Here is a 24,975-nt window from a genome sequence, read left to right on the forward strand (position 1 = left end):
GGGTGAGTTGCTTGAAGGATGAAGTGGGACAAATCGTTGTGGACCCAGATGGAATTAAAGGAAGATGGAAGAGATATATGGAAATACTGTTGAATGCAGAGAATGAATGGGATGGCAACATAGAGATTAACCCAGTTTTAGGACCGGCAGAGAAGATAACCGAGAAGGAAGTTGAGGAAGCGATAAAAGCAATGAAGAGTAGAAAAGCGGGAGGGCCGACGGGAGTTGTGGGAGATATGTTGAAGGCAGCGGGAAATTGGGGTGTGAAGAGAATGACAGAGATCTGCAATCTGGTGGTGAAAGAAGGCCGCATTCCAGTGGATTGGGAACTGAGTACCCTCGTCCCTCTATACAAGGGGAAAGGTGACCCTCTGGACTGTGGCTCGTATCAAGCGATAAAGTTATTGGAGCATGGAATGAAGGTATTGGAAAGGGTGTTGGAGAGGAGGATAAGGAAGAAAGTGACGATTGACGAAATGCAGTTTGGATTTATGCCAGGAAGAGGAACAACAGACGTGCTTTTTATTGTGAGGCAGTTGCAGGAGAAGTATATGGAGAAGAGGAAGAAGTTGTTTCTTGGGTTTGTTGATCTGGAGAAAGCATTCGATAGGGTTCCACGTGAAGTAGTGACATGGGCATTGAGGAAGTTAGGAGTGGAGGAATGGTTGATCAGAGTAGTGATGGCAATGTACAAAAGAGCGCGCACAGCTGTAAGGACAAAGGACGGGAACAGTGGTGAGTTTGAGATGAAGGTGGGAGTGCATCAGGGGTCGGTACTAAGTCCACTACTATTTGTAGCTGTGATGGAGGTGCTGGCTCAGAACGTAAAGGAGGGTTTACCGTGGGAGTTGTTGTATGCAGATGATCTGGTGTTGATTGCAGAAAGTATGGATGGACTGAAGGAGAAGATGAACAAGTGGAAGGAATGTATGGAGACAAAAGGTCTGAAGGTGAATATCGGAAAAACGAAGGTGATGGCAAGTGGTAAAGCATGTGTTGAGGTGGAACGAACTGGGAAGTGGCCGTGTTCTGTGTGCAGGAAGGGTGTCGGAGTGAATTCCATTCAATGTACAATGTGCGCTGAGTGGGTTCATCAAAAATGTAGTGGTTTGAGAGGGTCATTAACCAGTTTGGCAGCTACATTCAAGTGTAAGGTGTGCACAGAGGGAGCTGCAGATGGAGGAAATGTTGAGTTGGATCTTGGAGATGGCGTGAAGCTGGAAGGTGTGAAAACATTTTGTTACCTAGGAGACATGCTGAATGGAGAAGGTGGATCAGACTCGACAACGGTTGCTCGAGTGAGATGTGCATGGAAGAAGTTTCGGGAACTGAGTGGCGTGCTGACGAGGAGGGGAGTGTCATTGAAGCTGAAGGGAAAGGTGTATGCTGCATGTGTGAGAAGTGTTATGATTTATGGGAGTGAGACATGGGTAATGAACGTAGAGCAGCAACAAAGGGTGGAAATGCGAATGGTTCGGTGGATGTGTGGAGTATCGTTGAGAGAGAGGAAGACAAATGATGAATTGCGAAAGATGATGGGAATAGAGCCTGTGATGGATGCTGTGAAGAGAAACAGGTTGAGATGGTTTGGTCATGTGTTGAGGAAGGATGAAAGTGACTGGTTTAAAAGAGTGATGGGAATGAATGTAGAAGGAAGTAGAGGACGGGGATGACCGAGAAAGACTTGGCTAAAGATGGTCGAAGAAGAAATGTGGGCAAGGGGGTTAACAAGGGGAGATGCAGAAAATAGGGCAAAATGGAGAACATTGTCATGGGGACCGCAAGGCTAACCCCCGCTCTTGCAGGGAAAATGGTCTTAAAATGCCTGTTGTTGTTGGTGTTGTTGTTAGGGTATTACTGTAATTTGCTGTGGAAAATGGCAAAAAGCAACAAATAAATTGGTCAAATGCTTTATTCCAATAATAATTGGGCTTGACCTCTTAAGAGTTGGTCATAATTGGTTTTTCTAAATTGTTTTCATTTTGAACTCTCATCCCTCACTGCTTTATGGGGATTTTTATCCTGGAGGTTTTGAAATATATAATTCTCAACCACAATAACGACATGAAATGTCGCAGCTATGCCTTAATTCTGCTATGCAATTTGATATTTTTCCATGCTTGTTATGAAATCTGTTCTTTAAAATAAATCGAATTTTCGTTTCTTAAGGCATTGATAAAGTATCAATTTGTATCACATCAATGAAAGAGCAGTGATTGTGATTTAGTTGTTGTGATATGTGATGTAGGAAGGGAAGTTACTCAGTTTGTGTAATTTATATTCTAATTTTGCATCCTCATACATGTATGATTGAGATTGAAAAAGAAAGAAAGAAAAAAAGAAGGAAATATATAATAGTGGGAAGTAATGCCATATATGTCACTAATAATGAAATGTTTTGCTTCCTTTATACCAATGTACATATTCAGGGTAATTTTGGGACAGTAGAGTTGTGCCGCTACGACTTGCTGGGAGACAACACAGGGGAGTTGGTTGCTGTTAAGAAACTGCAGCATGAGCATTCAAACACAGAGTTTGAGAAGGAAATTGACATCCTCAAGTCACTTCCTCACGAGAACATTGTCAGATATATGGGAATCTGCCGCAGTACTGGTATGTTCATATGCTTGTGGTATGAAGAAAAACTTATTCTCTTTACTTAATTGATTTCTGCAATTGACAGAGAATAAAGCATTTATTGGAGTATGTAAAGTATACATGACAAAAAATTACCTCGTCAAAAATATGGGGGAGGAATATGTCCTTTTATCCTCCACCCACCCCTCCCCTCCGCCCCCCCCCCCCCCGCTTCCCCCCCCCCCCCCCCCAGCGTCCGTCCGTCCGTCCTTCCGTACGTCTCCCACCCATCGACGCCCATGCTAACAGCCAAGATCTTTCTTGGGCAAACCGCATTAAAAAATTTACCTCGAAAGCCAGCCTTACAAGGGCATCGTTCAACGTACAAAGTCCTTCCTTGTGTTACGTGGTCCTCCCGGTAACTACCTGGTCTCGGTGACCCCCGGACCGTGGGAGGAACCCCGCCAGAAAGATATATGATTTATACGCTTTCGCAACACAATCAATATGAAAGACACAAACAATTCAAGTCAATAGGAAACCCCCACACCAAGGATCCGGATTAATGGATAATATATTCCCAATCAATCAACAATAATCAACCCTCAATCAACAACATTACTAAGATGTAGACTCATCAACAATAGCTCTAAGATGGCCATCTTATATATTCCTCCCTTGAGCCCCACTCACGACTCCCTCCATGGTCAATGTCTATCACAATGTCTCTGTACTCCTGTAGTTCTATCTCGGCACGCGGGCGGTTGAACGGACCGTTCCTGACGTGCTTCCACCGTGCACGTCCCGTACCGGGAACGGCTGCTGCCGCGGACACCTCCTCGGCAGCCCACCGAGGTCGGTGCTCGTGATCGCGGCTTCGGGGCTCGCAAAGCGCACGAGGCCCAAGGCGCCTGCCGTACGCGTCCTTGTAGACGTTGAGGTAAACGGTGCCGGACGCTGGGTTCCGTGCAGGAACCCACGGCAATTTGACGCGTAACCGGTAATTACCCCGCGCCGGTAATTCCTCTCGCCAGACGGGCTTTTCAAACTCAGCGTTCCCAACGCTGATCAATATCGACACCGCTCGCGTCGGAGCTGGGCGAGGAAGAAGATGGCCGCTTCCCTCCCGACCTTGTCTTCCTCCTTCTTCTCTCTTCCGGTTTCACGATCCCGTTTCCGGTCTCGTTGGTACCAGGAGCGCTTCTGACCATTCAACCACAACAACCTTTAATAGAATAAACATTAATAAGAAATGACCTGAATAGTAATTCACATAAATCCGGAATCCGTAACACTCCCCCCCTTCAAGAAAGAAAGTTTGAACACCGCGAAAACTTTCTTTGCAGGCCAACTTTGATAAACAAACAAGATACCTCACACCCCAAATCATCAGTTCCCCCGGGGCACAATTATCACATCTCAAAAATAAAGCAACAACATTTCACAAAACCCCCAGAGATTCCAAAGGTAATTCACTCTGAACCAAGCGTCAACAACTTCTAGTTTCTCTTGAATGCCGGTTAAGGGGTGGTGACCAAAACCCCAAAGTTAAACAACTCGATAGCACTTTTTCGGGAGGCCAAGCTGAGTATACACTACATGGACGCCTTAAGGAATGTGGAGTTCACGGTTAGTCCGGGGAGGAAAGTTCATTACATGGACGCCTTTAAGAACGTGGAGTTCACGGTTAGTCCGTGCAGGAAAGTTCACTACCTGGACGCCTTTAAGAACGTGGCGTTCACGGTTAGTCCATGTAGGAACCCAGGCTCGGCGGCTCCGCCGTATATAGTGCTTCAACTTCTCCGGACTCCTAACAGTTACGGTGGGACCACTTGTCCCAGTAGTCACCTGACTGGCGGTCTCTGTCTCGGCCAGTGCTCTGACATTCATTCTTTCGGGAGGTGCCGTAACTCTGGGAGCCTCCATAGTAATATCGGCTGCTGCCAACACCCAAACTACCGCCAAGTTGTCCTCTTCTGTAGACCTCTCGACGCCTACGAAATGCCTGCCCTACTGTTATGGTCCGACCCTCCAAATCCTGACCATTCCAATTCTTCTCTGCCTCTCTGGCGTCTTTTGTGCTTGCAAACGTGACAAAGCCGAACCCTCTTGACCGTTGCGTTTCCCTGTCTTTTACCAACCGCACTTCCACCAGCGGCCCATATCTGTTGAAGACAGAGGTCAGAACTGCTTCCTTTGTTTTGAAGTTCAGTCCCCCTACAAATAACTTGGTACTTTTGTCGCCATCCCGAGCTGGTGTGGTGTTATTTTCCCTGCTGGGCTCTTTACCAACCCCCGGGTTACCATAAACTTGACCCCCGGCCAAATCATTCCCGTTAACCACAGATTCTCCCTCTACAGGAAGTGTGGCTTGTAAACCGACGGTGACCGGTCCTGACACCAAATCGGATTCCAAATGGATAACATGAAGTGGGGCACGAACACAGCCACCGATCCCTTGCAACCGAACACTATCACCAGTTGCTGTACTCTTTGACAATGGCAAAATGCCTTCAAGCATTAAGGATTGATGGGCTCCTGTGTCCCTCAATACCCTAACAGGTCTTGGGTTAGTCAAGTCTCCCTCTAGTGAGACAAACCCCTCATAAATAAATGGTTGGTAACTCTTCTGTGGGTGATTTCTTACGTTTGCCATCGCATTCGGAGTTGTACTAGTCGGACTCCGCTCTGGGTTGTCCCTTTTCATGAGGTAACAACTGGACATCAAGTGTCCAGGTTTTTTGCAAAAGGCACAAGTAGGCCCGGAGGAAAAACTCGTGGTCTGCCTCGGGCCCCCCGGGAAATAAGTTTGTCTTGGGCCCGTAGCCCCTGGATTTCGAACAGTTGGGGTATCAGAGTTGTCCCCATAATCCTCTCGAGGCCGCCGCCATGTATTGTCGTTCTCCGCACCGGGTGTTCCATAACTCCCCTGCTGAAGTCTAGGCGAGGAGTTAGGTTTGTGGACCCCTATCTGGTGTGTTAAGGCATAATCATCTGCCATGGTGGCTGCGTCCCACAACTTTGGTACTTTCTTTTCCTGCAGGTACACTTTGATGTCCTCGTGGACACCCTGTTGAAATTCCTCCACCAGGATCAAGTCACGCAATGCTTCGAAGTCTTTCCCGACTCCTTTTGACTCACACCACCGATCAAACATGTTTTCTTTCACTCTGGCAAACTCCACATGGGTCTCACTCTCCCTCTTCCTGGCATTCCTGAATTTTTGCCGGTAAGCTTCAGGAACCAACTCATAGGCTTTGAGGAGGTGCTTCTTCAATACCTCATAATCTGCACATTGGTCCATTGGTAGCGCCGAATAAATCTCTTGAGCTTTACCCACCAGCACACTTTGCACTAGTATGGTCCAGGCCTCCTCCGGCCAGTTTAACTGTCGAGCCACTTTCTCAAAGTGTGGAAAAAATTGAGTGACTTCCTTTTCACTGAAGGGTGGAACCAGCCTCACATGTCTGCCCACATCCCAGGTGTTCTGGCTAGGTGTCGACCCCGTCAGCAAGGGTGGTTCCTCTCCCCGTTCTCTCATTAAATCCAGCTCCTTGAATTTAATTTCTTGCTGAAGCGCCAGATCACGTTCCTTCAACTCCCTTTCGGCTTTTCTCTCCTCTGCTTCGAGTTCCCTGGCAGCTCTCCTCTCCTCTGCTTTTCTCCCTTCTAACCTTTCCTGGAGTTCTCGTTCCACTCTCCTTTCCTCTGTTTGTTTCTCTTCTCTCCTCTCTTCTGCTTTCCTTTCTTCTTCTGCTCTTTCCTTTTCTGCTTTCCTTTCTTCTTCTGCTAACCTTTCCTGGAGTTCTCGTTCCACTCTCCTTTCCTCTGCTCGTTTCTCTTCTCTCCTGTTTCTCTTCTCTCCTTTCTTCTGCTTTCCTTTCCTCTTCTGCTCTTTCCTTTTCTGCTTTCCTTTCTTCTTCTTTTAACCTTTCCTGGAGTTCTCGTTCCACTCTCCTTTCCTCTGCTTGTTTCTCTTCTCTCCTCTCTTCTGCTTTCCTTTCCTCTTCTTTGATCCGTTCCTGGCTCCGTAATTGCAACTCCAGTTTCCGGAACTCAACGTCTTCTGGTTCTTCGGGTAGCCACTGCCAGGCTAACTCATCCCATGTTCCTAATCCCACCATAGATTGTATCACCGTGGTCTGCAACTCTGCCTTCCTCAAATTAGTTCGGACCTCCAAGTTAAAATGTTTGGCCAATTTCAAGAGGTCCGCTTTTAGTAACGCTCGGAACTGTGCCTCACTCGGTGTTACCGCAAAGTTCTGTGCAACAAACGCGATGGTGACTATCGTTCACACCTGTTAACCTTCACCCAAGACTTTACCACAATTTCTCAAAAATTTACCAATTAATAATTAATTAATTAATTTTAATTAATAAAAATTATTATTTTATTATGTTATACAATTTTAGATCCCGGAATTCAATTGGACGAGCCCCCAATTCTGTTACGTGGTCCTCCCGGTAACTACCTGGTCTCGGTGACCCCCGGACCGTGGGAGGAACCCCGCCAGAAAGATATATGATTTATACGCTTTCGCAACACAATCAATATGAAAGACACAAACAATTCAAGTCAATAGGAAACCCCCACACCAAGGATCCGGATTAATGGATAATATATTCCCAATCAATCAACAATAATCAACCCTCAATCAACAACATTACTAAGATGTAGACTCATCAACAATAGCTCTAAGATGGCCATCTTATATATTCCTCCCTTGAGCCCCACTCACGACTCCCTCCATGGTCAATGTCTCTCACAATGTCTCTGTACTCCTGTAGTTCGATCTCCGCACGCGGGCGGTTGAACGGACCCTTCCTGACGTGCTTCCACCGTGCACGTCTCGTACCGGGAACGGCTGCTGCCGCGGACACCTCCTCGGCAGCCCACCGAGGTCGGTGCTCGTGATCGCGGCTTCGGGGCTCGCAAAGCGCGCGAGGCCCAAGGCGCCTGCCGTACGCGTCCTTGTAGACGTTGAGGTAAACGGTGCCGGACGCTGGGTTCCGTGCAGGAACCCACGGCAATTTGACGCGTAACCGGTAATTACCCCGCGCCGGTAGCTCCTCTTGCCAGACGGGCTTTTCAAACTCAGCGTTCCCAACGCTGATCAATATCGACACCGCTCGCGTCGGAGCTGGGCGAGGAAGAAGATGGCCGCTTCCCTCCCGACCTTGTCTTCCTCCTTCTTCTCTCTTCCGGTTTCACGATCCCGTTTCCGGTCTCGTTGGTACCAGGAGCGCTTCTGACCATTTAACCACAACAACCTTTAATAGAATAAACATTAATAAGAAATGACCTGAATAGTAATTCACATAAATCTGGAATCCGTAACACTTGGCACACCTGACCTATCCACTGACGAGGCCTTCACCCGCAGCTTGATAGAGTACTGTTCTCCCCTTTGGGCTGGCTCACCTGCCTCACATCTCACTTAAGGTGACGCCGTGGAAACCAGGGCCTTTAAATCATTGGAATCTCCTGTGCTGAAGTTATGGGTTTCTTACTTCGCCATCACAGACAGTCGGTGGTCATTCAGTCTTCTACTGCCTCCTTTCTGGTCTTGCACCCTCTGCCTCTTTCTGTGATTTTCCCCAACCCCCCCCCCCTTACTCCCCCCCCCCCCCTCACTCCCACCCTTCCCCCAGATTTGAGCCTCAAGGCTCACACAGGCCACCATCAAGCCCCTTCTGGTGAAACTACTTAAATCCAGGATTACTGCTCACCTCCACTCATTTGTTTTTTTTCCCCCCCAATTGTGGAATCAATTTCCAAATCCTCTTCAATCTCATTATTCCCTCCACGTCTTCAAGACAGCTTGCTGTTCACCACCATCCCAAAACCATGATATTTTCTACCCTCATTAACCCCACTCAAATCCCTCCTCTTTTCAATTTCCCAGTTTCCCCTCCTTGGAGTTTCCTTCTGTGTCCATCTTGTCCACCGTCCTTGTGTCCATCTTGTGTCGCATGCGTGTGTTGCGTCCTGTTTTAGCTATTACGTCGTGATCCATTCAGTGTACTAGCTCTTCCATGAGCCTCGACTATGTATACCAAAAAAAGTCTTGCTCCAGAAATAGGTCTTTCCTTTCTGTGTATATGGGGTCTTCAACCATACTATTATCATCGTAACTTCGTCTTCTGGGTCTTGACGTCTCCGCTAACCTCAGTTAGCCCAGATAAGTACATTTCTGGTATTGCTAAGGGTGCTTAAATTGGGTTGGTTGTTTTATTCAAGCGTAATGGTATTTATCTCCTGATGCTGGCTTGTACTTGTATAAGCCAACTATATGTCCCCTCATGGAGTGTTCTTGCTACATTTGGGCTGGAGCCCCAGCTTGATCGGCTCCAGAAATGCATAGTTAACCTGGTTCGTGTGGAAAAGGGTTTATCTATTCAACCACTCTCTCGCTGTCAGTCAGTTACCACTCTTAGTTTGTTCTACAGATAATTTCATGGCAAATGTTCTGCTGGACTTTCAAACTTTGTTCCTAATTTTAGTGTTTAAATGCAAAACTTGGCTTGCCATCTCTGCACACCCATACATTATAGCCGATCCAAAATATAGAACGAAATGCTATGAAAAATTTTTTTTTTTCCTCTTGCTGCCTCACTTTGTAATTCACTACCTGTAACGTGCTTCCCATTATCCCATAATCCACACAGCATTAAGAGGAATGGCAATTCCTACTTCATGCATCTTTTAAGTTTCATCCTATTTTGCCAGACTTTGTAGTTTAACTTTTTTTTTTTTTGTCTGGAGGTGGTTGCTCACCCTGGTGAGACTTGGCATTGCCTCTCTTGTCAATCTAGTCTGGTACTTCTATGTATGTCTTGGGTATTTTCTTCTTTCTTTTCTTCTTTCTTTTATTGTTTTGCTTTAACTATGTCTAAGTTTCCTGTGGCCTCTTACCATGATTGGCTGTATGTCTTATTTGGGGTGATTTCCATTAATAATAATAATAATAACATTAACAATAAATATATGTATGCCAGTGAGTTTGATTGTTTGCTCCTTATAGTTTCCAACCCCTTGGTCCAATTTCCCCAAAATTTGCTGTAACGTGTTTTGTTTACATGCGGAATGTTAACATCACATAAACTTTCCATTTTAGTACATTTCTCGCTGTATTAAACTGATAGGGGCATTCATATAAAGGACATATCCCCCCACCCCCAGCAATCAAATTGATGTTAAAACAAGAAATAATGGTGTTTTGGCCAATCAGCCATTGTCTTTTCGGGTGTCCTCAGTAGGGAAAGGGGCAGAGCTTGGCTTGTGCCTCCGCCTTTCCTCATTCCAAGGTGATCAAACCACTTGCTTTTATGTATATATTGATGTTCCTTATGCAGAATGACAAGTAATATACAAAGAGCCTGCAGTATCTGCGGTGCTACACTGAGTGTAAAGAGTGGTCGCATGCTCCTATACGACCTTATAGTGTAGGTCGTTGTGTTATTTAGTGAACGGTTCATATAGAATCTGGAAACTTGTGATTTTTTACTTTCTATGATCACACTGAACACAAAACAACCTGTTTCCAATTTTTTAATTTATGTCCAGTGGCAAAATTCAAGATGGCCGCCAGCATATACCGAAAAAGCAATAAATCGTTATATTTGAACCAACGTATTCAATATATGCACAATGATGAGCTTATTATGGACATGCTTTTGATTACAATATATTTGTATCTACATATGGTTGTATGAAATAGACTGTCTTCAATGTTTTCATTCATATCCATTGACAACATCCAAGATGGCGTCCACCAAATTTCGAAAAAATACGATATTTTTATATCTGAACCATTTATTTACGTACATGTATAATGATAAGCTAAGGACATTTTTGTGATTACAATATATTCTTTTCTACCAAGTATGTTACTTCTTTAAGAAGTTTTCAATGTTTTCATTAATGTCGTAGAATAAGTCCAAGATGGTGGCCACCATATACAGAAAAATCAAACCATTTATCAACATACTTGTGTTATGGAAATTTACCTAGGCATGTTATGTATCTAACAATCATGGGGAAAACAAAATGGTGTTCATACACATATCAAATTGGATGCTCAATTATACATGTATCCGGATGCTTGTTATTACTGCCACGTTATTAGTCATCACTGTCGCTGTCATCATCATCATCACTCTCTGTCTCCTCATTTGCAACATTAGTGCATGATCCTTCAGCACCTTCACACTTGCAAAGCTCTGTGCATGACAGATTATTGGTCTTGCAAGAACACCGTCCACTGCATTTGCTGGTAATACATGAACACTTCACGAGGCCGACGACAGCCTCTGGTACTGGTGGAACTTTCGACGTCACAGGAACACAACGTCCGTCATCTAGTTGTTTCCATCCCAACGATACTGGATCTAGAAGACTTGGAACAGCTACTGTGTCCTGCACCCAAATGTTAGCTTGGAAGTGTGCTCGCAGAATGTGTTCAGTTATGGATCCTTGAGTTGGAGGTAGTTTCTCTACACCCTGGTTGCCCTTGAGTTGCTTGAACATATGCCACCGGAGTGCTTTAGCTGATTCATAACCAGGTTTGAAGAGCTGACACACGAACTTTTCACAACCAGCCAACACCTCCGGAGATGGATACACACCAACACCAACACCAAGCCCAGCTAGTGCATGGATTACGTCATCACTAGCCTTCATGAAGGATTTGAAGCAAGTAGGCTTTCCCTTTCCCTGGATGTGGCCAGTGGTATCACATCCAGTGAGTGCGTGGAATCCTGGCAAAGCTGCTGCACGTTCTGCGCCAATGGCCATGTAGATAGGTTTGAGTTTAATCTTCCGTCGTCGATCACCAGAGCCCATGATGATGAGACTCTCTGTGTTGAGGTCTGGGACCCTGCGCAGAGCGAGCACCAACACATCTGTGTCAGAGGAGTATATATGTGGTGTATTACCCAAACTACTCACTGCTACTGCATACATGACCAGTAACGTGTCGGCTTCCTCCTGTGTACTTGTGATGTTCACCATGTTTGATTGGGAAGACATAACACCTTTGTGTGTGTGGGTAGTGATCGGCAGTTTGCACAGCTGGACAGATTTTTGTGCAAGGTATAGCACGAGGTTGGCTTTGGTTTCCTTGGTTCCTAGGAATACCTTAAAGTCTTTGATAGGTGTGGAATCTTCTATTTTGTATCCCTTGTCTTGTGCTCTTCCTGCTGTTCGGAGCTGTCTCGTTCTGTCCTTCATGGAATTTGTAACAGTGTAGTTATCGAATAATAAGTATATGTCACTGTAGCCTCGCGACTTGTTGTCAACACTTCGAATGAAACAGCCTGACAGGTCTCGGCAACACTTTATACCATCCTTCCGAACAACCATCTCCTGCACGAGAGCCATGCCATCTATTACGATGCTGGTCAAGACATGTGCTGATTGACGTGGGATGATCGGCTCTTCTATGGATTCTTCAGAAGTATCTGTCCCCGAAACCACTCCTTCCAGTTCATGGATGAGGGTGGACTTGCTTGTAGTAGGTAGCAGAGAACCATCGGGCCTCATTAGGCTTGCATTGTAATGGGCAAATTCATGTGTTCCCACAATGTCCTGCAGGTCCAGTGCTCTTGAGGACTTTGCAACGAGCAGCAAGCGAACGAACAGGGAGTTAGTTGCTTTTAAGCTGACTACTTCGGAGGATGCCTTCAGACTGATACTTTTGCATCCATCTTTCCAAGTCAGATACTTGAGCTTCGACATTTTGTCCCACATGTTCTTGTCTCCATTGACCCTCTCATCAACATATGTTGCAAGTGCCGTGTGTCCGCGTACCTCTATGTCCAAAACGCCACGCTGCACTGCCGTTGGCATTATCCACTTGGTGACGAAGTTGACCAACTTCATTTCAGATCCATCATCATGTTCTGGTGCATTGAAGGGGTTTGCACTGCCTATGACATCCTTGAGTTGTCTCACAGCCTTTTCCTGTCGTGCAGTTTTAGATGCTGAGTGTTGGTGGTGCTTCTTTGGGATAGAATCTGATATGTTTAGCATACGCTCGGTTTCTCCAGCCAGCCTTGCCAGTTCTGGGGAGCCGAGGCAGTATTTGAGCAGACCCTGGGGATCGGTGGTTAAGCCAGAAATGGCACCTTCACCTTTGTGGATCTTGTTCACATGTTCCTGTGCGTGATCAGGTCCAATGGATGTGAATGCAACAGGGTTCGTACTGACGACAAAGTCACCACTCTTGAGCTCTTGCCATATCGAGGGATGGCTGCTTTCCAGGTGATACATGTGTGCGATGTAGTCGGGAATGTTCTGTGCATAGTCATGCCTGTTATATGCGAAAAAGTAGATGCACATCTTTTCCAATGAGGCAAGGTACAAGAGCCAGTTATGGTCGCAGGTACTTCGCATGAAGTGGAGTATGTTGTTGACCTGTCTCATATACATACGAGCCCACTTGTACATCGGGTACTTCTCGTTCTCGTGGTCGAATGCTTCTAGCGTTTCCACCAGCTTCAGATCGGATGCCAAGTTCACCAATTCACGATGAGCTTGAGCTATATCCAGACCATTTTGACATGCTGTTCTCACATCTTCTATTGCAGACGTCAGTTTGTTGAGTAGCACTGGATGTTGCTCGCAGAATGCCTCGATCCACAAATCAAATAGAACTTGCAGAGTGATCTGGTGAGCATCCAAGGCTCTGTTGTGGTGCTTTCCATTCAGTATCTGTACTACAGTTACGCTACTGTACAGGCCGGCTTCAATCCATGCTTCATCTAGACCGCTGCTCTCAAGAGTCGCTCCAAGACACCGTAAGGCACAGAGAACTACATGGAAAGGACTGGGACTTGGGATTATGTTGGCTTGGAACTGTAGATCCAGGAAGCTCAGTTTTCTAACTCTTTTATACAAGTCCATATCTAGCCACACAAGTATTGGCTCATTGTCCTGATTGTCTTGGGCCATCAGTTTGTTGAGATTAGAGAGCTGAGTCAGGGCTGTGGTAAGGGTCGTCCACTCATGGGCTGGTGCATTTATGAGGGGCAGTGCATGCACTTTGTCCAGTTTGATAGATTCAGTGTTGGATGCTGACGTACGCAGAAGTGAATGATATGCTGTCCAGACAGGGACAGGTTGGTGTCGCACATGAATCACTTCACCATCTCGAGAGCTGTCATGTGGTTCAGCTAGCTCAATAACTGGATTGGCTTGATTGCGATGGTAATGGCGTACCAACAGCCATGATAGGTCATCAAATGCAGGTCCTCTGAGCTGTTCCTCATTCATCCCCAGTTTGAAGTTCGGATAAGAAGGACTCGTGGGAGGTTTAGGAGTACCTGTTATGTTGCTCGGAATCAGTGGGACGACAGTCATGGGGGACATCCTTCAACGATCTTGCCGATTTGTTGTGTGTGGGGGTTGCATACTCTGTGACCACCTCCACGGTTTCATCCATGCTGGGTTCCCGTTGATACACAGCCATTGCCGTTGCATGGAAAGAATTCCTGCCATCAGAGGTATCAACCTTGGCATCAACGTTGTCAATTGAGAATCGCAATCTTCGTTTTTTGTGAAGCCCTGGTGGTAAATAGTTTCCATCGTTCTTCTCCATGTTCATCTGTACCCCTTCCGAAATTTGAGCGACACACTGCTTTACGCGTCGGTATGGAACTCCCAAACCGGCTTGTGAAACTAGATTTGACAGTTTCTGGCTTCGCCATTTGTGGTCACAATACAGTGAGATGCCGAATGTGATAGGAGTTTCAATTGTCGATCGAAACGCAGCCACTGGTGATTTTGGGTCATACAGGAGTTGCCGATTAGATTTGTGGGCTTGTACTATTTGCTGAGAGACGATTGACGCAGATCTATTAAACTCTTGTGCACGAGCTTCAGTTTTAACTGTAGTTGTACCTTTCATGATCCAAAGCACCATGCTGTGGAGCTCCTGTGGCACTACGCAATGCTCACTATTTTTGAGTGTTCCGGTGAAAACCCACGGGTCTTTCTTTGTTTCCTGGATCAATTTACGTAGGACTCTGCTTGCTTCAAATAACTTCTTCATGTCATCGTATGTGTTGTTCTTGACAGCTTCATCAACTGCAGCATTTTGTGCAGCTTTGGAATGTATCAGTGTAGGCTTCTTCGGTAATGGTGTGAACTGAACGAGATTAACATTTTCCTCGATATTTTGTCGTAGCCACCTCCGCTCGGACTTGGCGTTAGAAAACTTCGAGACATACTGGATGTTGTATTGTTCCATCTTCGATAAGTATAGCTTTTCTGCTTCGTCCATTGGAATAAATTCTCCCTCGTTGATGCGATCTTGTATTTCGGCAAAGAATTCAATTTCAGCCGTGATGTGGTGTACTGTCGACCCACTGGCATCTGTGTTGCAGCGGTCAGCTGTCTTAGGGCATGATCCACTGTCTGCAGCATTTCCCTGCTTTAGAAACTGCCACTGTTCGGTGATGCACTTCTTGTGGTAGACAATATCACGTGACAGCGCATCATTGTCAGATAGGACAGTGGCATAGTTAACCTTCCATTCTTGGTTGTTGGAGTGGTGTACTATGTCCTTTATCTGCTTTCCAATATTTGCTGATTGACATTCGTGCAAGGGACCTTGTATTTTACCTTGACAGAAGAAACATTCTGTTTTGTCATATGCAGTTAACTGTGATCGGGTGTACTTTTTTGACACTGGCTCTTCGTCCGTAGCACTAAGTGTTGATGAAGCAGTTGGTCTCCCCACGGTTCGGCTACTAAGGAGAGTAACATCGGATGTTACACACGCTCGGTTGTAGCGCTTTTCATCACGTATTATATGTTCTTTATTTGTGCTCATAGCATAGCACGTTCTGTGCCACACAACATGTTTGTCACATAAATCTTGTGCTGTCAATTGTCCAATTTTTTCGTTGAGTGCAATAAAGTCAGTGTTTCCAAACTGCGCTCTCAAACGAACCGCTGTTAGAAATTTGTCATACGTTGATTGCTTTTGGGACTGTGGGGGTTCCTTTAATTGTTCTTCTTTTGAAGTTTGACATTTGATGCACAGCTTGAAATTTAGTTCGGTACGTGCCCTTTTCTCCAGAGGTTCCGCTTCGGATGCCATTATTTACCTGCAAGTAGAAAAGAAAATACATGTTTAGAAATGGACACTTCATAAGCTGGTCAACTCTGATTTCATGGCAGATTGCACCCATGCATCCATTCCTGTGGTTACATTATTATGGCTCATGCCATGCAGTCTTCCATAGAACGATCAGGACAGATTTATTTTGCTGAAAAACAAATATACATAATCATTATTATAACCCAAATATTTGTGTACCGTTCATTTGGTATTTATATGGGTGTGCCATGCCATATGGTGCCAATTATACCTCATATTGGATGATTATTCACTTTATGCTTTGTGTTATTGATGATATAAGTACTTCAATGAATTCAGTGACCAAAAAAACCTATAAAACGATATACTGGACAACTATATCCATTACAAATGTCCAAAATAGTTGGCGATTAAGCGATTATCGTGTTAAATGGCCGCCATCTTGGATTTAGTGCGTATCCATGCTGGAAAAAATTGGAAACAGGTGGTTTTGAGTCCTATGTGATCTAAAGAAGTCAATAAGTACCAGTTTCAAGATTCTATATGAAAGTTTCACTCCCCTGTTAATTGCAACATAACCGCATACACTATTAAACAAGGAAATGAGGAGGTCATTTAGCCTATTTATTGCCGTGGTGTACTCATGGGTTAATTTTTGTTTCTTTACGTGCTTCCTTACCCTGGAGTCCTGCATAATGCACAGTATTTTAAAACGGACATTTTAAAACTTTTATACATTTGTTGGTTCAATCGGCTCACATTAGTATTTTATCAGAAACGTAATGCACATAATAACATCTATCTATAATTCCACTAATCTCTGTGTGTGTGTATGCGACCGCTGTTTCTCGACAACTACCGGTCCGATATACTTTAAACTTGCCAGGTATATTGCTGGGGACCCGAGGATGTGCCTTTTCAAGGTTTCATATTAATCGGACAATTACTTACCGAGCTATGTCCAAAAAACGATTCAACCAATCAGAGAGCAGCGAGCTATCGCGTGTGCCGAACGTGGCGAACACACTCTGCCTCGGACGGCACATTTGAGAGCGTATTCATTTATTTCACGTTGGCAAGCTATGTTGGCGTTAAACTATGTTTTAAAACTAATTAAAACCATTTCATGTAAATAGAGGGGGGGGGGGGGGGATTGTCACTGTACTCGCAAGCCGTTCGCCGTTCGCTTTGGCGTTGCGAATGGACCAAAACATTTCATGAACCAAACCATTTCATGTAAAGCGTTCGCCGTTCGCTTTGGCGTTGCGAATGGACCAAAACATTTCATGGACCAAACCATTTCATGTAAATAGAGGGGGGGGATATAATTTTAGATATATATATAGTACGGGCATGCCCTAGTTGCTATTCAAAGAGGGCATCAAGTAAACATTGAAAAACTTACGAATGTATGTTTCCAGGAGGAAGTGTAAAGCTGGTGATGGAGTTTTTACCTTTTGGCTCTTTGCGTGATTACCTGCAAAAGTCAAAGGACGAGTTTAATACCAAACGTCTTCTCCTCTTCTCCTGGCAGATTGCAAAGGTGATCCAAAGTGTTTGTAACCTTTTAACTTTTATTTGGTTGACATGTGTACATTTAAAACATTTTAAAACATTATGGCACAGTTTGAATTGAAAAAATAACTTCTCTTGCGCAAAGCTATGCAATACTTATTAGAGTAAAGTGATTTGCTTTTGTGAAACTTGCAATTTGGAAAGACAAAGTTGGGCAATTAATTCACGAATTTCTTGCTTTTCTTGTGTGTACAGGCCATGGAGTTTCTCGGCTCAAAACGCTTTGTGCACCGGGACTTAGCTGCTCGAAACATCCTGGTTGAGAGTCACACAAAAGTGAAGATCGGTGACTTTGGTTTGTCTCGGCAGCTTCCTTTGGATCACGAGTACTATAGGCCTAAACAACCTGGTGAAAGCCCTATATATTGGTGAGGAATTAGTCACTGATGATTTCACCATTTGGGCATTGGAAATTATTGATGTTTGTGACACTGCATATTACCATTTACTTTGTTTCACATGCATCTTCGTGATTATGAACATGTGTTGTCCCACATAGGTATGCCCCAGAGTCTTTGTGTGAGAACAAGTTCTCAACAGCCTCTGATGGCTGGAGCTTTGGAGTCGTTCTTTATGAGCTCTTCACCTTCTGTGAAAAAGAGCATGGCCCACCGCAGGTCAGGCAAACCAAAAACACATCATACATATCTATTTAGCCCCCAACCGGACATCAGCCAGGCTGGAAGCTTGAATTTTTTGGCCTTTCAGTCTGGCCATCCAGAGGCAGTATTCAAAACTAACTCGACGCATTTCTTTCATTTTCTGAATATGCATGCAATACTATCTGGGCACGAGGAACATCAAATTATTTTGAGATTGGAGCAAATTTGTAATTCCAGCAATTAAAAAAAATAAATTGGTAGCCCGATTTTATATATTATATATTATATACACTACATGGCCATAAGTATGTGGTATACATAAGTATAATATATACACACAGTCGGAACCCACTATTTGCGGTTCCGCGTATTCGCGGGTGATGAGATGCGATCTGTTCCTCTATTCACAGAAAAGTGTCCCGCAAACTTGTGGGTTTTTTCTATTCACGGCCGTGTTCCGCGAATTCTCTGTTTTTCAGTGGCGCAAAAAAAACATTCACGAGCCGCTAGCTTGACACATTTATAAAACCCATCTTTCACCAGCCATGCATAAAGCAGCTGGACATGCGCAACAAAAACATTGACGAGCCACTAGCATGACCTGCTTCCACATTCACGTCCACGTCCACTTCCACTTCCACATCCACATTCACTTCCACACACTTCCTATGTGCGCTTTGTGTTTTCATGGCTTTCGCGGCCGCGAATTTTAGCCGCACTATAATTGGGAGCTTCGCGGGATGTTCCACCAGCTGCATCAAACGTCATCCCCACGAGTTACTGTTCAGAATGAAAACACTCCAGTGTCAATTAGTGCAATTTAACTGTCTCCGTTTCCCCCATTGAAACTGGCACGGCATGCATTCACGGACTTTCAGCGACATTCGCGGGATTTGTCTCGCCATTTCCGGGATTATCGCCGACATTCACGGGATTTGCCTCACCATTTGTGGGATTATCGCCTACATTTGTGGGATTTGCCTTGCTATTTCTGTGATTTTCATCGACCTTCGCACGATAGGATTATCGTCGACATTCTCGGGATTTGCCTCGCCATTCACGGATTTTGCCTTGCCATTCGCGGTTTGTTCTTCTCTATTCATGGATTTTCGCGACTCGGGAACCTATCCCCCCTTTTTCCATTGAAACAATGCCCCGCTATTCGCAGTTTTGCAATTTGCGGATTTTTCAGGAAAGTATCCCATCTAATAGCGGAGAAGATTGTCATGGGGCCCGCAAGGCTAACCCCCGCTCTAGCAGGGAAAATGGCCTTAAAATTCCTGTTGTTGTATCCCAAATAGCGGGCTCCCACGGTATATTGCATTTGTGTTAGTAAAATTTTGACATTTTCTCTTATGGAAAAACATCTCCACTAGCTTCGCACATCACTTCGAAAAACATCTTCCACGCATTATGCATAAAACAGGTGTACGTGCGTGTAAACCATCCCCCACCATGCCATTCGACATTTGCGGTTTTTCACGGATGTATTCCCGGAAAATCTCACCCAGCTGGGCAGTGTCAGGAAAATCTCACCCCTGCTCGTATATATATATATATATATATATATATATATATATATATATATATATATATATATATATATATATATATATATATATATTTCATGTATATGGCACTTGGAGCATGTACATATATAATTACCTCCACCACTGAAGGTGGATGGAGGTTATGTTTTCCACCCCTGTCTGCTTGTTTGTCTGTTTGTGAACAAGATATCTCAAAGTTGTGGATGGATTCAAACTAAATTTGGTGGAGAGGTAATGTATGTGACAAGTACGAAATGATTAGATTTTGGTGAGGATCCGGATTCGGATCCGGCAAGTAGAATTTTTAAAGTGATTCTTCACCATTGAGAGATAGAGCCAACAACGATATATAGCAGGATATCTCAAAAGGTTATGGACAGATTTGGACAAAACTTGGTGGACCCGTTGTATGTGTGACAAGGATAAATAGATTAGATTTTGGTGAAGATCTCAATATGGATTCGGATATGAGAATTCTTTAATTATCAAGTGATCTTCACCATTGAGTTATGGGGCTAAAACCAATACATGGCACGATATCTCAAAAAGTTATGGAGGGATTTGCACGAAACTTGGTGGACCTGTTGTGTGTGTGTGTGATAAGGATGAATTGATTCGATTTTGGTGAAGATCTGAATTGTGTTGTGTCTGTGGTGGAGCAATATGTAGAGCTGAGGAGGGAACATGCACCGTGTGTTACCTGTAATAAGTTCTTCATGTGTCGGCGTTTTGTCGGTTAAGATGTATAATTGTGAATCTACCAGGAGGTTCGACATCATTGCAGAGACGATGGGAATAGAGCCTGTGATTGATGCTGTGAAGAGGAACAGGTTGAGATGGTTTGGTCATGTGTTGAGGAAGGATGAAAGTGACTGGTTGAGAAGAGTGATGGAAATGAATGTAGAAGGAAGTAGAGGACGGGGAAGACCGAGAAAGACTTGGCTGAAGATGGTGGAAGAAGAAATGTGGGCAAGGGGGTTAACAAGGAAAGATGCAGAAAATAGGGCAAAATGGAGAAGATTGTCATGGGGACCGCAAGGCTAACCCCCGCTCTAGCAGGGAAAATGGCCTTAAAATGCATGTTGTTGTTGTTGTTGTTGTTGTTGTACCAGGAGGTTCGGGTGTTAGGAAGTGTAGGGATTAAGAATAAGCCCCTGTGTGTCCTCCCCTGGTTAGCCAAACATTTGTCCCTTTTGGCACTGCACACCACATAGACATTCCGACGGACCCTTAGTGCAACACTAAATAACGCCCTCGCCCATGACATGACTTAGGAAGAAATAGGGCCAGAACACCGCCGAATGGCCGCCGCCATTTACACCTCCGAGGGGCCTAACCAGATCGACTAGCACGCGCTATGACCACGGAGTAGGGGACGAGAGTTGGAGTGGCGCAGTGGGCGTGCACCTGGGCGAGTCGGTGGAGGCTCTGATTGGTTGGCAGCCCGCCAGGGCTGACGTCACGGGTCAGCAGATACTATCGAGGCCGGACGCCATTTTTGGAGTCACAGTCCCGGTGCGATCCTGAGCAGTCGAGTTGAGTTGAGTTGGTGCAGGAGAGCGAGTTGCGCAGCACGGGTTGGTTCGCAGTTCACTGCCTGAGAGAGAGAGAGAGAGAGAGAGAGCCCGAGTTGAGTTGAGCAGCGCGGTCAAGATCCTGAGAGCGCAGTTCAGTGATCCGAGTTGAGAGATCCTGAGCGAGTGAGATCCGATTAACGAGCGCCGAACGCCTTTTGGGCAGAGTTGGTTTTGATACGAGAGTGGAGTTCGCAGAGACGAGGACTGTGGTTCGAATCGACCTCGTGTGTAGCCGCTGGCCTGCGTTGGACACGTGGCACTTTGAGCGAGGGACCTCGTGGTGTGCGATCGGGGCCGGGCGGAGCGGTGTTGGACGGCAGCCAAGGAAGACGACGAGACAAGATAAGGCCGCATCCGCGAATACACCAGTACATGACGTGTTCTTTTTATTAATTCGTAATCCCTCGTTTTGTGTTTGAGGTCTGGTGTGCGGGATCCCGATTTAGGATATTCATTACCGGCGAGTGCTTTTCCTGTCCTTGCCCTTTTCCTGAATAAACCCTTGTATTATTTTTATATATATTCCTGAACGCAGTTTTCCGGGTGGTTGATTTTAACAGTTAAGGCTGCAGGGCTCTCGTCGCTCCCCTCCATCCCGCACGCTTGGGGTTGCTTTTGGTTTTAGAATCTGCCATTGAGTTTTCGCCTCAGGGGTTAAAGCCTTCATGATCAGCATCCGCGACCACTGATATTAATTTCGGCGGTTGCGCGACAATATGTATTCGGATACTCGAGTTAATTAATTTTTAAGTGATTCTTTTCCATTGAGAGATCGGGCGAAAAGCGATATAATACATGATATTTGAAAAAGTTATGGACTAGTTATGACTATACTTGGTGGAAGAGTTGGTTTGGTGACGAGAACAAGCCGATTAGATTTTGGTTCAGGTCCGTATCCAGATCCAGGCGATCAGTGGGATACAAAATATAAACTGTTCAGCCTGGCGAAGGTATGCACTCTACCGAGTGCCGTTCTAATTTTTTATGCTTTTGGGTTTGTATAATTATAATGCTAAAATAAATTGTTTAATGTTTATTTTATAACACACTACAGAAATCATTGCCCAGAACGTTTGCAGATTGGGTGAGCAATTAAACGTTAATCTGCTCACTAAAGCATGCAAAATTATCCAATCAATACCGAGTACACCCCCCCTCCCCCCCAGCCCCCCACGCCCCCCAATTATGTCTGATCCATCCCTTTCAATCGTAATCATATGTATTTAAATTTAAACTATTCAGCCTGGCGGAGGTATGCGTTCTAACCGAGTGCCATTCTAGTTTTCTCATGCTTTTGGGTTTGTATAATTATGATGCTGAATTAAATTGTGTATTTTTTAACAACTGGACTACCGTCCAGTTGAGTTCATCACATACTGAACCCTCCGGCGTCCGTCGTCTGACGTCGTCGTCGTCGTCATCTGTTGTCCTTTAACTTTTCGACGTTAACACTCCAGTGTCCACAAATATCAACCGATTCTGATCAAACTTGACATGCAGCATCCTTAGCCCAAGGACCAGGTTGTTATTACATTTCAGCCCGATCCGCTGAAAAATGACGGACTTCGGCTACCATTTTGTTTTTGGTCATGAAAACGACGTTAGGACTTTAACGTCCACAAATATTTATGGATTTTGATCAAACTTGGTGTGTGAGACTCTTACCACACAAAGATGGTTTGAACAATGGCACTACATGCATATTGAAACATGTTGATTACAGACAGGAAAGCACATCTAGACCAAGTATAATATGGGTAGAATTTGAAGACTCCAATATTGGCCAAGAACAAAGAACCAAATATCAGCATTTCTTCCAGAGAGATATCAGTAGGACATGGACACCCATATTTGATACAAGCAGACCATTCTTCTACAGGGGGAAAACTGTGACCAGTCAGTTCAGTTGAGTTCTGCTTCCCTGGAAGCTCTAGTTAATTTAAAACACACTACAGAAATCATTGCCCGGAATGTTTGCAGATTGGTCGAGCAATTAAACGTTAATCCGCTCACTAAAGCATGCAAAATTGTCCAATCAATACCGAGTACACACCCCCCAATTATGTCTGATCCATCCCTTTCAATCGTAATCGTATGTATTCATCCTTACTACGTCATCTCAAATTGCTTCCTATAAAGTTATGCAAGTTGTACATGGCAGATTGTAAGTTGGAAGTTGTTAAGTCTGTTGAGGAAAATGGCAGGAATATGGCTGCGCACAGGAAATATGGTGTAGGCAAGAAATGTAGCTTGTTTTAAATACTGTATCTCTATATGATAGCATTGATAAGAAGGTGTAGAAATAAGATAATAAGATAATAAGATAAGATAAAATAAGATAAGAAGATAAGAAGGTGTAGAAAGGTGTGGGAAGTACTGTAGGTTTTATATGATAGCATTCATTGCATTGCTATCATAAATTATAAAATAAAACATTGCTTCAAAAAGGGGACCGAAAAACAACAACCACGGTCCCCTAAAAAGGCCAACCCCCGCTTGCGGGGAAAAATGGCCTCTAAAGGTGGTTTTTTATATGATAGCAAACTTGTTGAAAACCTATTTACATTCCTACTTTATCCATGAGGTTGCATTCCACAAAGTAGTTCAAGTAATATGCACAAAACAGCTCATTAACACTAATGACCCTGGAAGTACTGTAGGCAGTGATGCGTTGTGGCAGTGTCAAAGAGGATAACTACCGTAATTTATGTAACTTTGTCTAGTACTTCAAATTGACTTATCTATGAATGAAGGATAGAAAATTGGGAAAATTAGTCAATTCAACTTGTACTCCACATTGACTTGTAGGCCAAATAATACAGTGTTCATTTCTTTATACAGTCTAGAAATCCTTACATATGGTGTGGGTTATGGCCCTGGAAAATACTGCGGTATTCAAAACCATGATTGTTAAACCAAAGGGCCAATGGGGGAAAAAGGGATTATGTTCCTCAGACCGTGGGCCGAAGCCTATTTTCTTGCCTAGATTTTGAGTTTGGCTTGCCTTCTGTAGTCTTCATATGGGAAGTACCGAGAACTATGCTAACCCCCCCCCCTCCCCTCCCCTCTCCTCCCCGTCGCCCCCTCCCCCCTCACCTCCCCCGCCCGGCAACGCCGGGTACTTCTGCTAGTGTTAGATATAGGCAAAAATGGGATGTTCCCAAGTCTGAAAATTGAGTGTTTCTGAGAAATGGCCAAAACAAAGAAAAACATGAGAATGGTTGCTGTGGAGTTTCTCTTCCCTAGCAACGGTGAGATATCAGCGCCACTGCTCAATTTTAAGCATGGATCGTGTAAAATTGGTAAAAAGAAGCATCATTGCAAACCTCTAAGGTCTGAAAGCGTCATCTTTTATAGTCATACACTTATAAGGTACATTTAGAATGCTCACAGTTTTAATCATATTGCTAAAATTATCAACAAAATTAATTGTTCACTGTAAGAGTTATTCTGTTGTAACAGAACCTTCAGAGGAGCAGTTCAAATCTAAGTTTGCTACGTTGATCCTCAGGGAACTTGAACAGACATGCATCACCAAGGGTTCTTCCATGTATGTAATAATAAAACCTATCGTACAGGTTTTACTAAGTGAAAATTTCAAAACAGTCAAAAAGTTCCTTAAAATAAATTTTTATGCTCTGATGTTTTGTGAGAGGTCTATTATAACATGAATTTACTATAATATATCTATTAGTTACCATCAGAATCGAGGGTATCTGTTTCCTCAACCCTATCTAGTCTCGGGAAGAGATGCAACATTCCAACAACCTCAACGTGAGCAGATGTCAGTGCAAGGTAGCTTGGTGAGAAGACTAGCTCCTTCCTTGTGCACAATTGTTGTTTTGCATGAACAATGTGCAAGTTCCATTACTGGTGCTGGAGGAAGTGTCATCCAGTCAGGGAGAAGTACATCATCTTCAAGTTTTCACCCATGGTCCTTTGGAGACAGGATTTCCAGCATGTTCTCATGACATCGCTTTTGTATTGC

General features: G+C 44.4%; 1 protein-coding gene across 6 annotated transcripts in view; it reads left to right on the plus strand.

Annotated features, from left to right (window-relative positions):
- Positions 1 to 24,975, plus strand: part of JAK2 (Janus kinase 2) — a 324,490-nt gene that overhangs the window by 284,485 nt on the left and 15,030 nt on the right. For 5 of the 6 annotated variants that reach the window (XM_078779492.1, XM_078779484.1, XM_078779477.1 and 2 more), the window contains exons 20-23: positions 2,430 to 2,613; positions 17,105 to 17,226; positions 17,454 to 17,626; positions 17,758 to 17,875. In XM_078779492.1, the coding sequence (XP_078635618.1) occupies positions 2,430 to 2,613; positions 17,105 to 17,226; positions 17,454 to 17,626; positions 17,758 to 17,875 (597 nt within the window). Of the gene's footprint in view, positions 1 to 2,429; positions 2,614 to 17,104; positions 17,227 to 17,453; positions 17,631 to 17,757; positions 17,876 to 24,975 lie in introns of those variants that run through there. The other variant, XM_078779496.1, reaches the window with a different exon arrangement.

The sequence above is a fragment of the Myxine glutinosa genome, chromosome 1 (assembly GCF_964187855.1).
Source record: "Myxine glutinosa chromosome 1, kmMyxGlut1.1, whole genome shotgun sequence".
NCBI lineage: Eukaryota > Metazoa > Chordata > Myxini > Myxiniformes > Myxinidae > Myxine > Myxine glutinosa.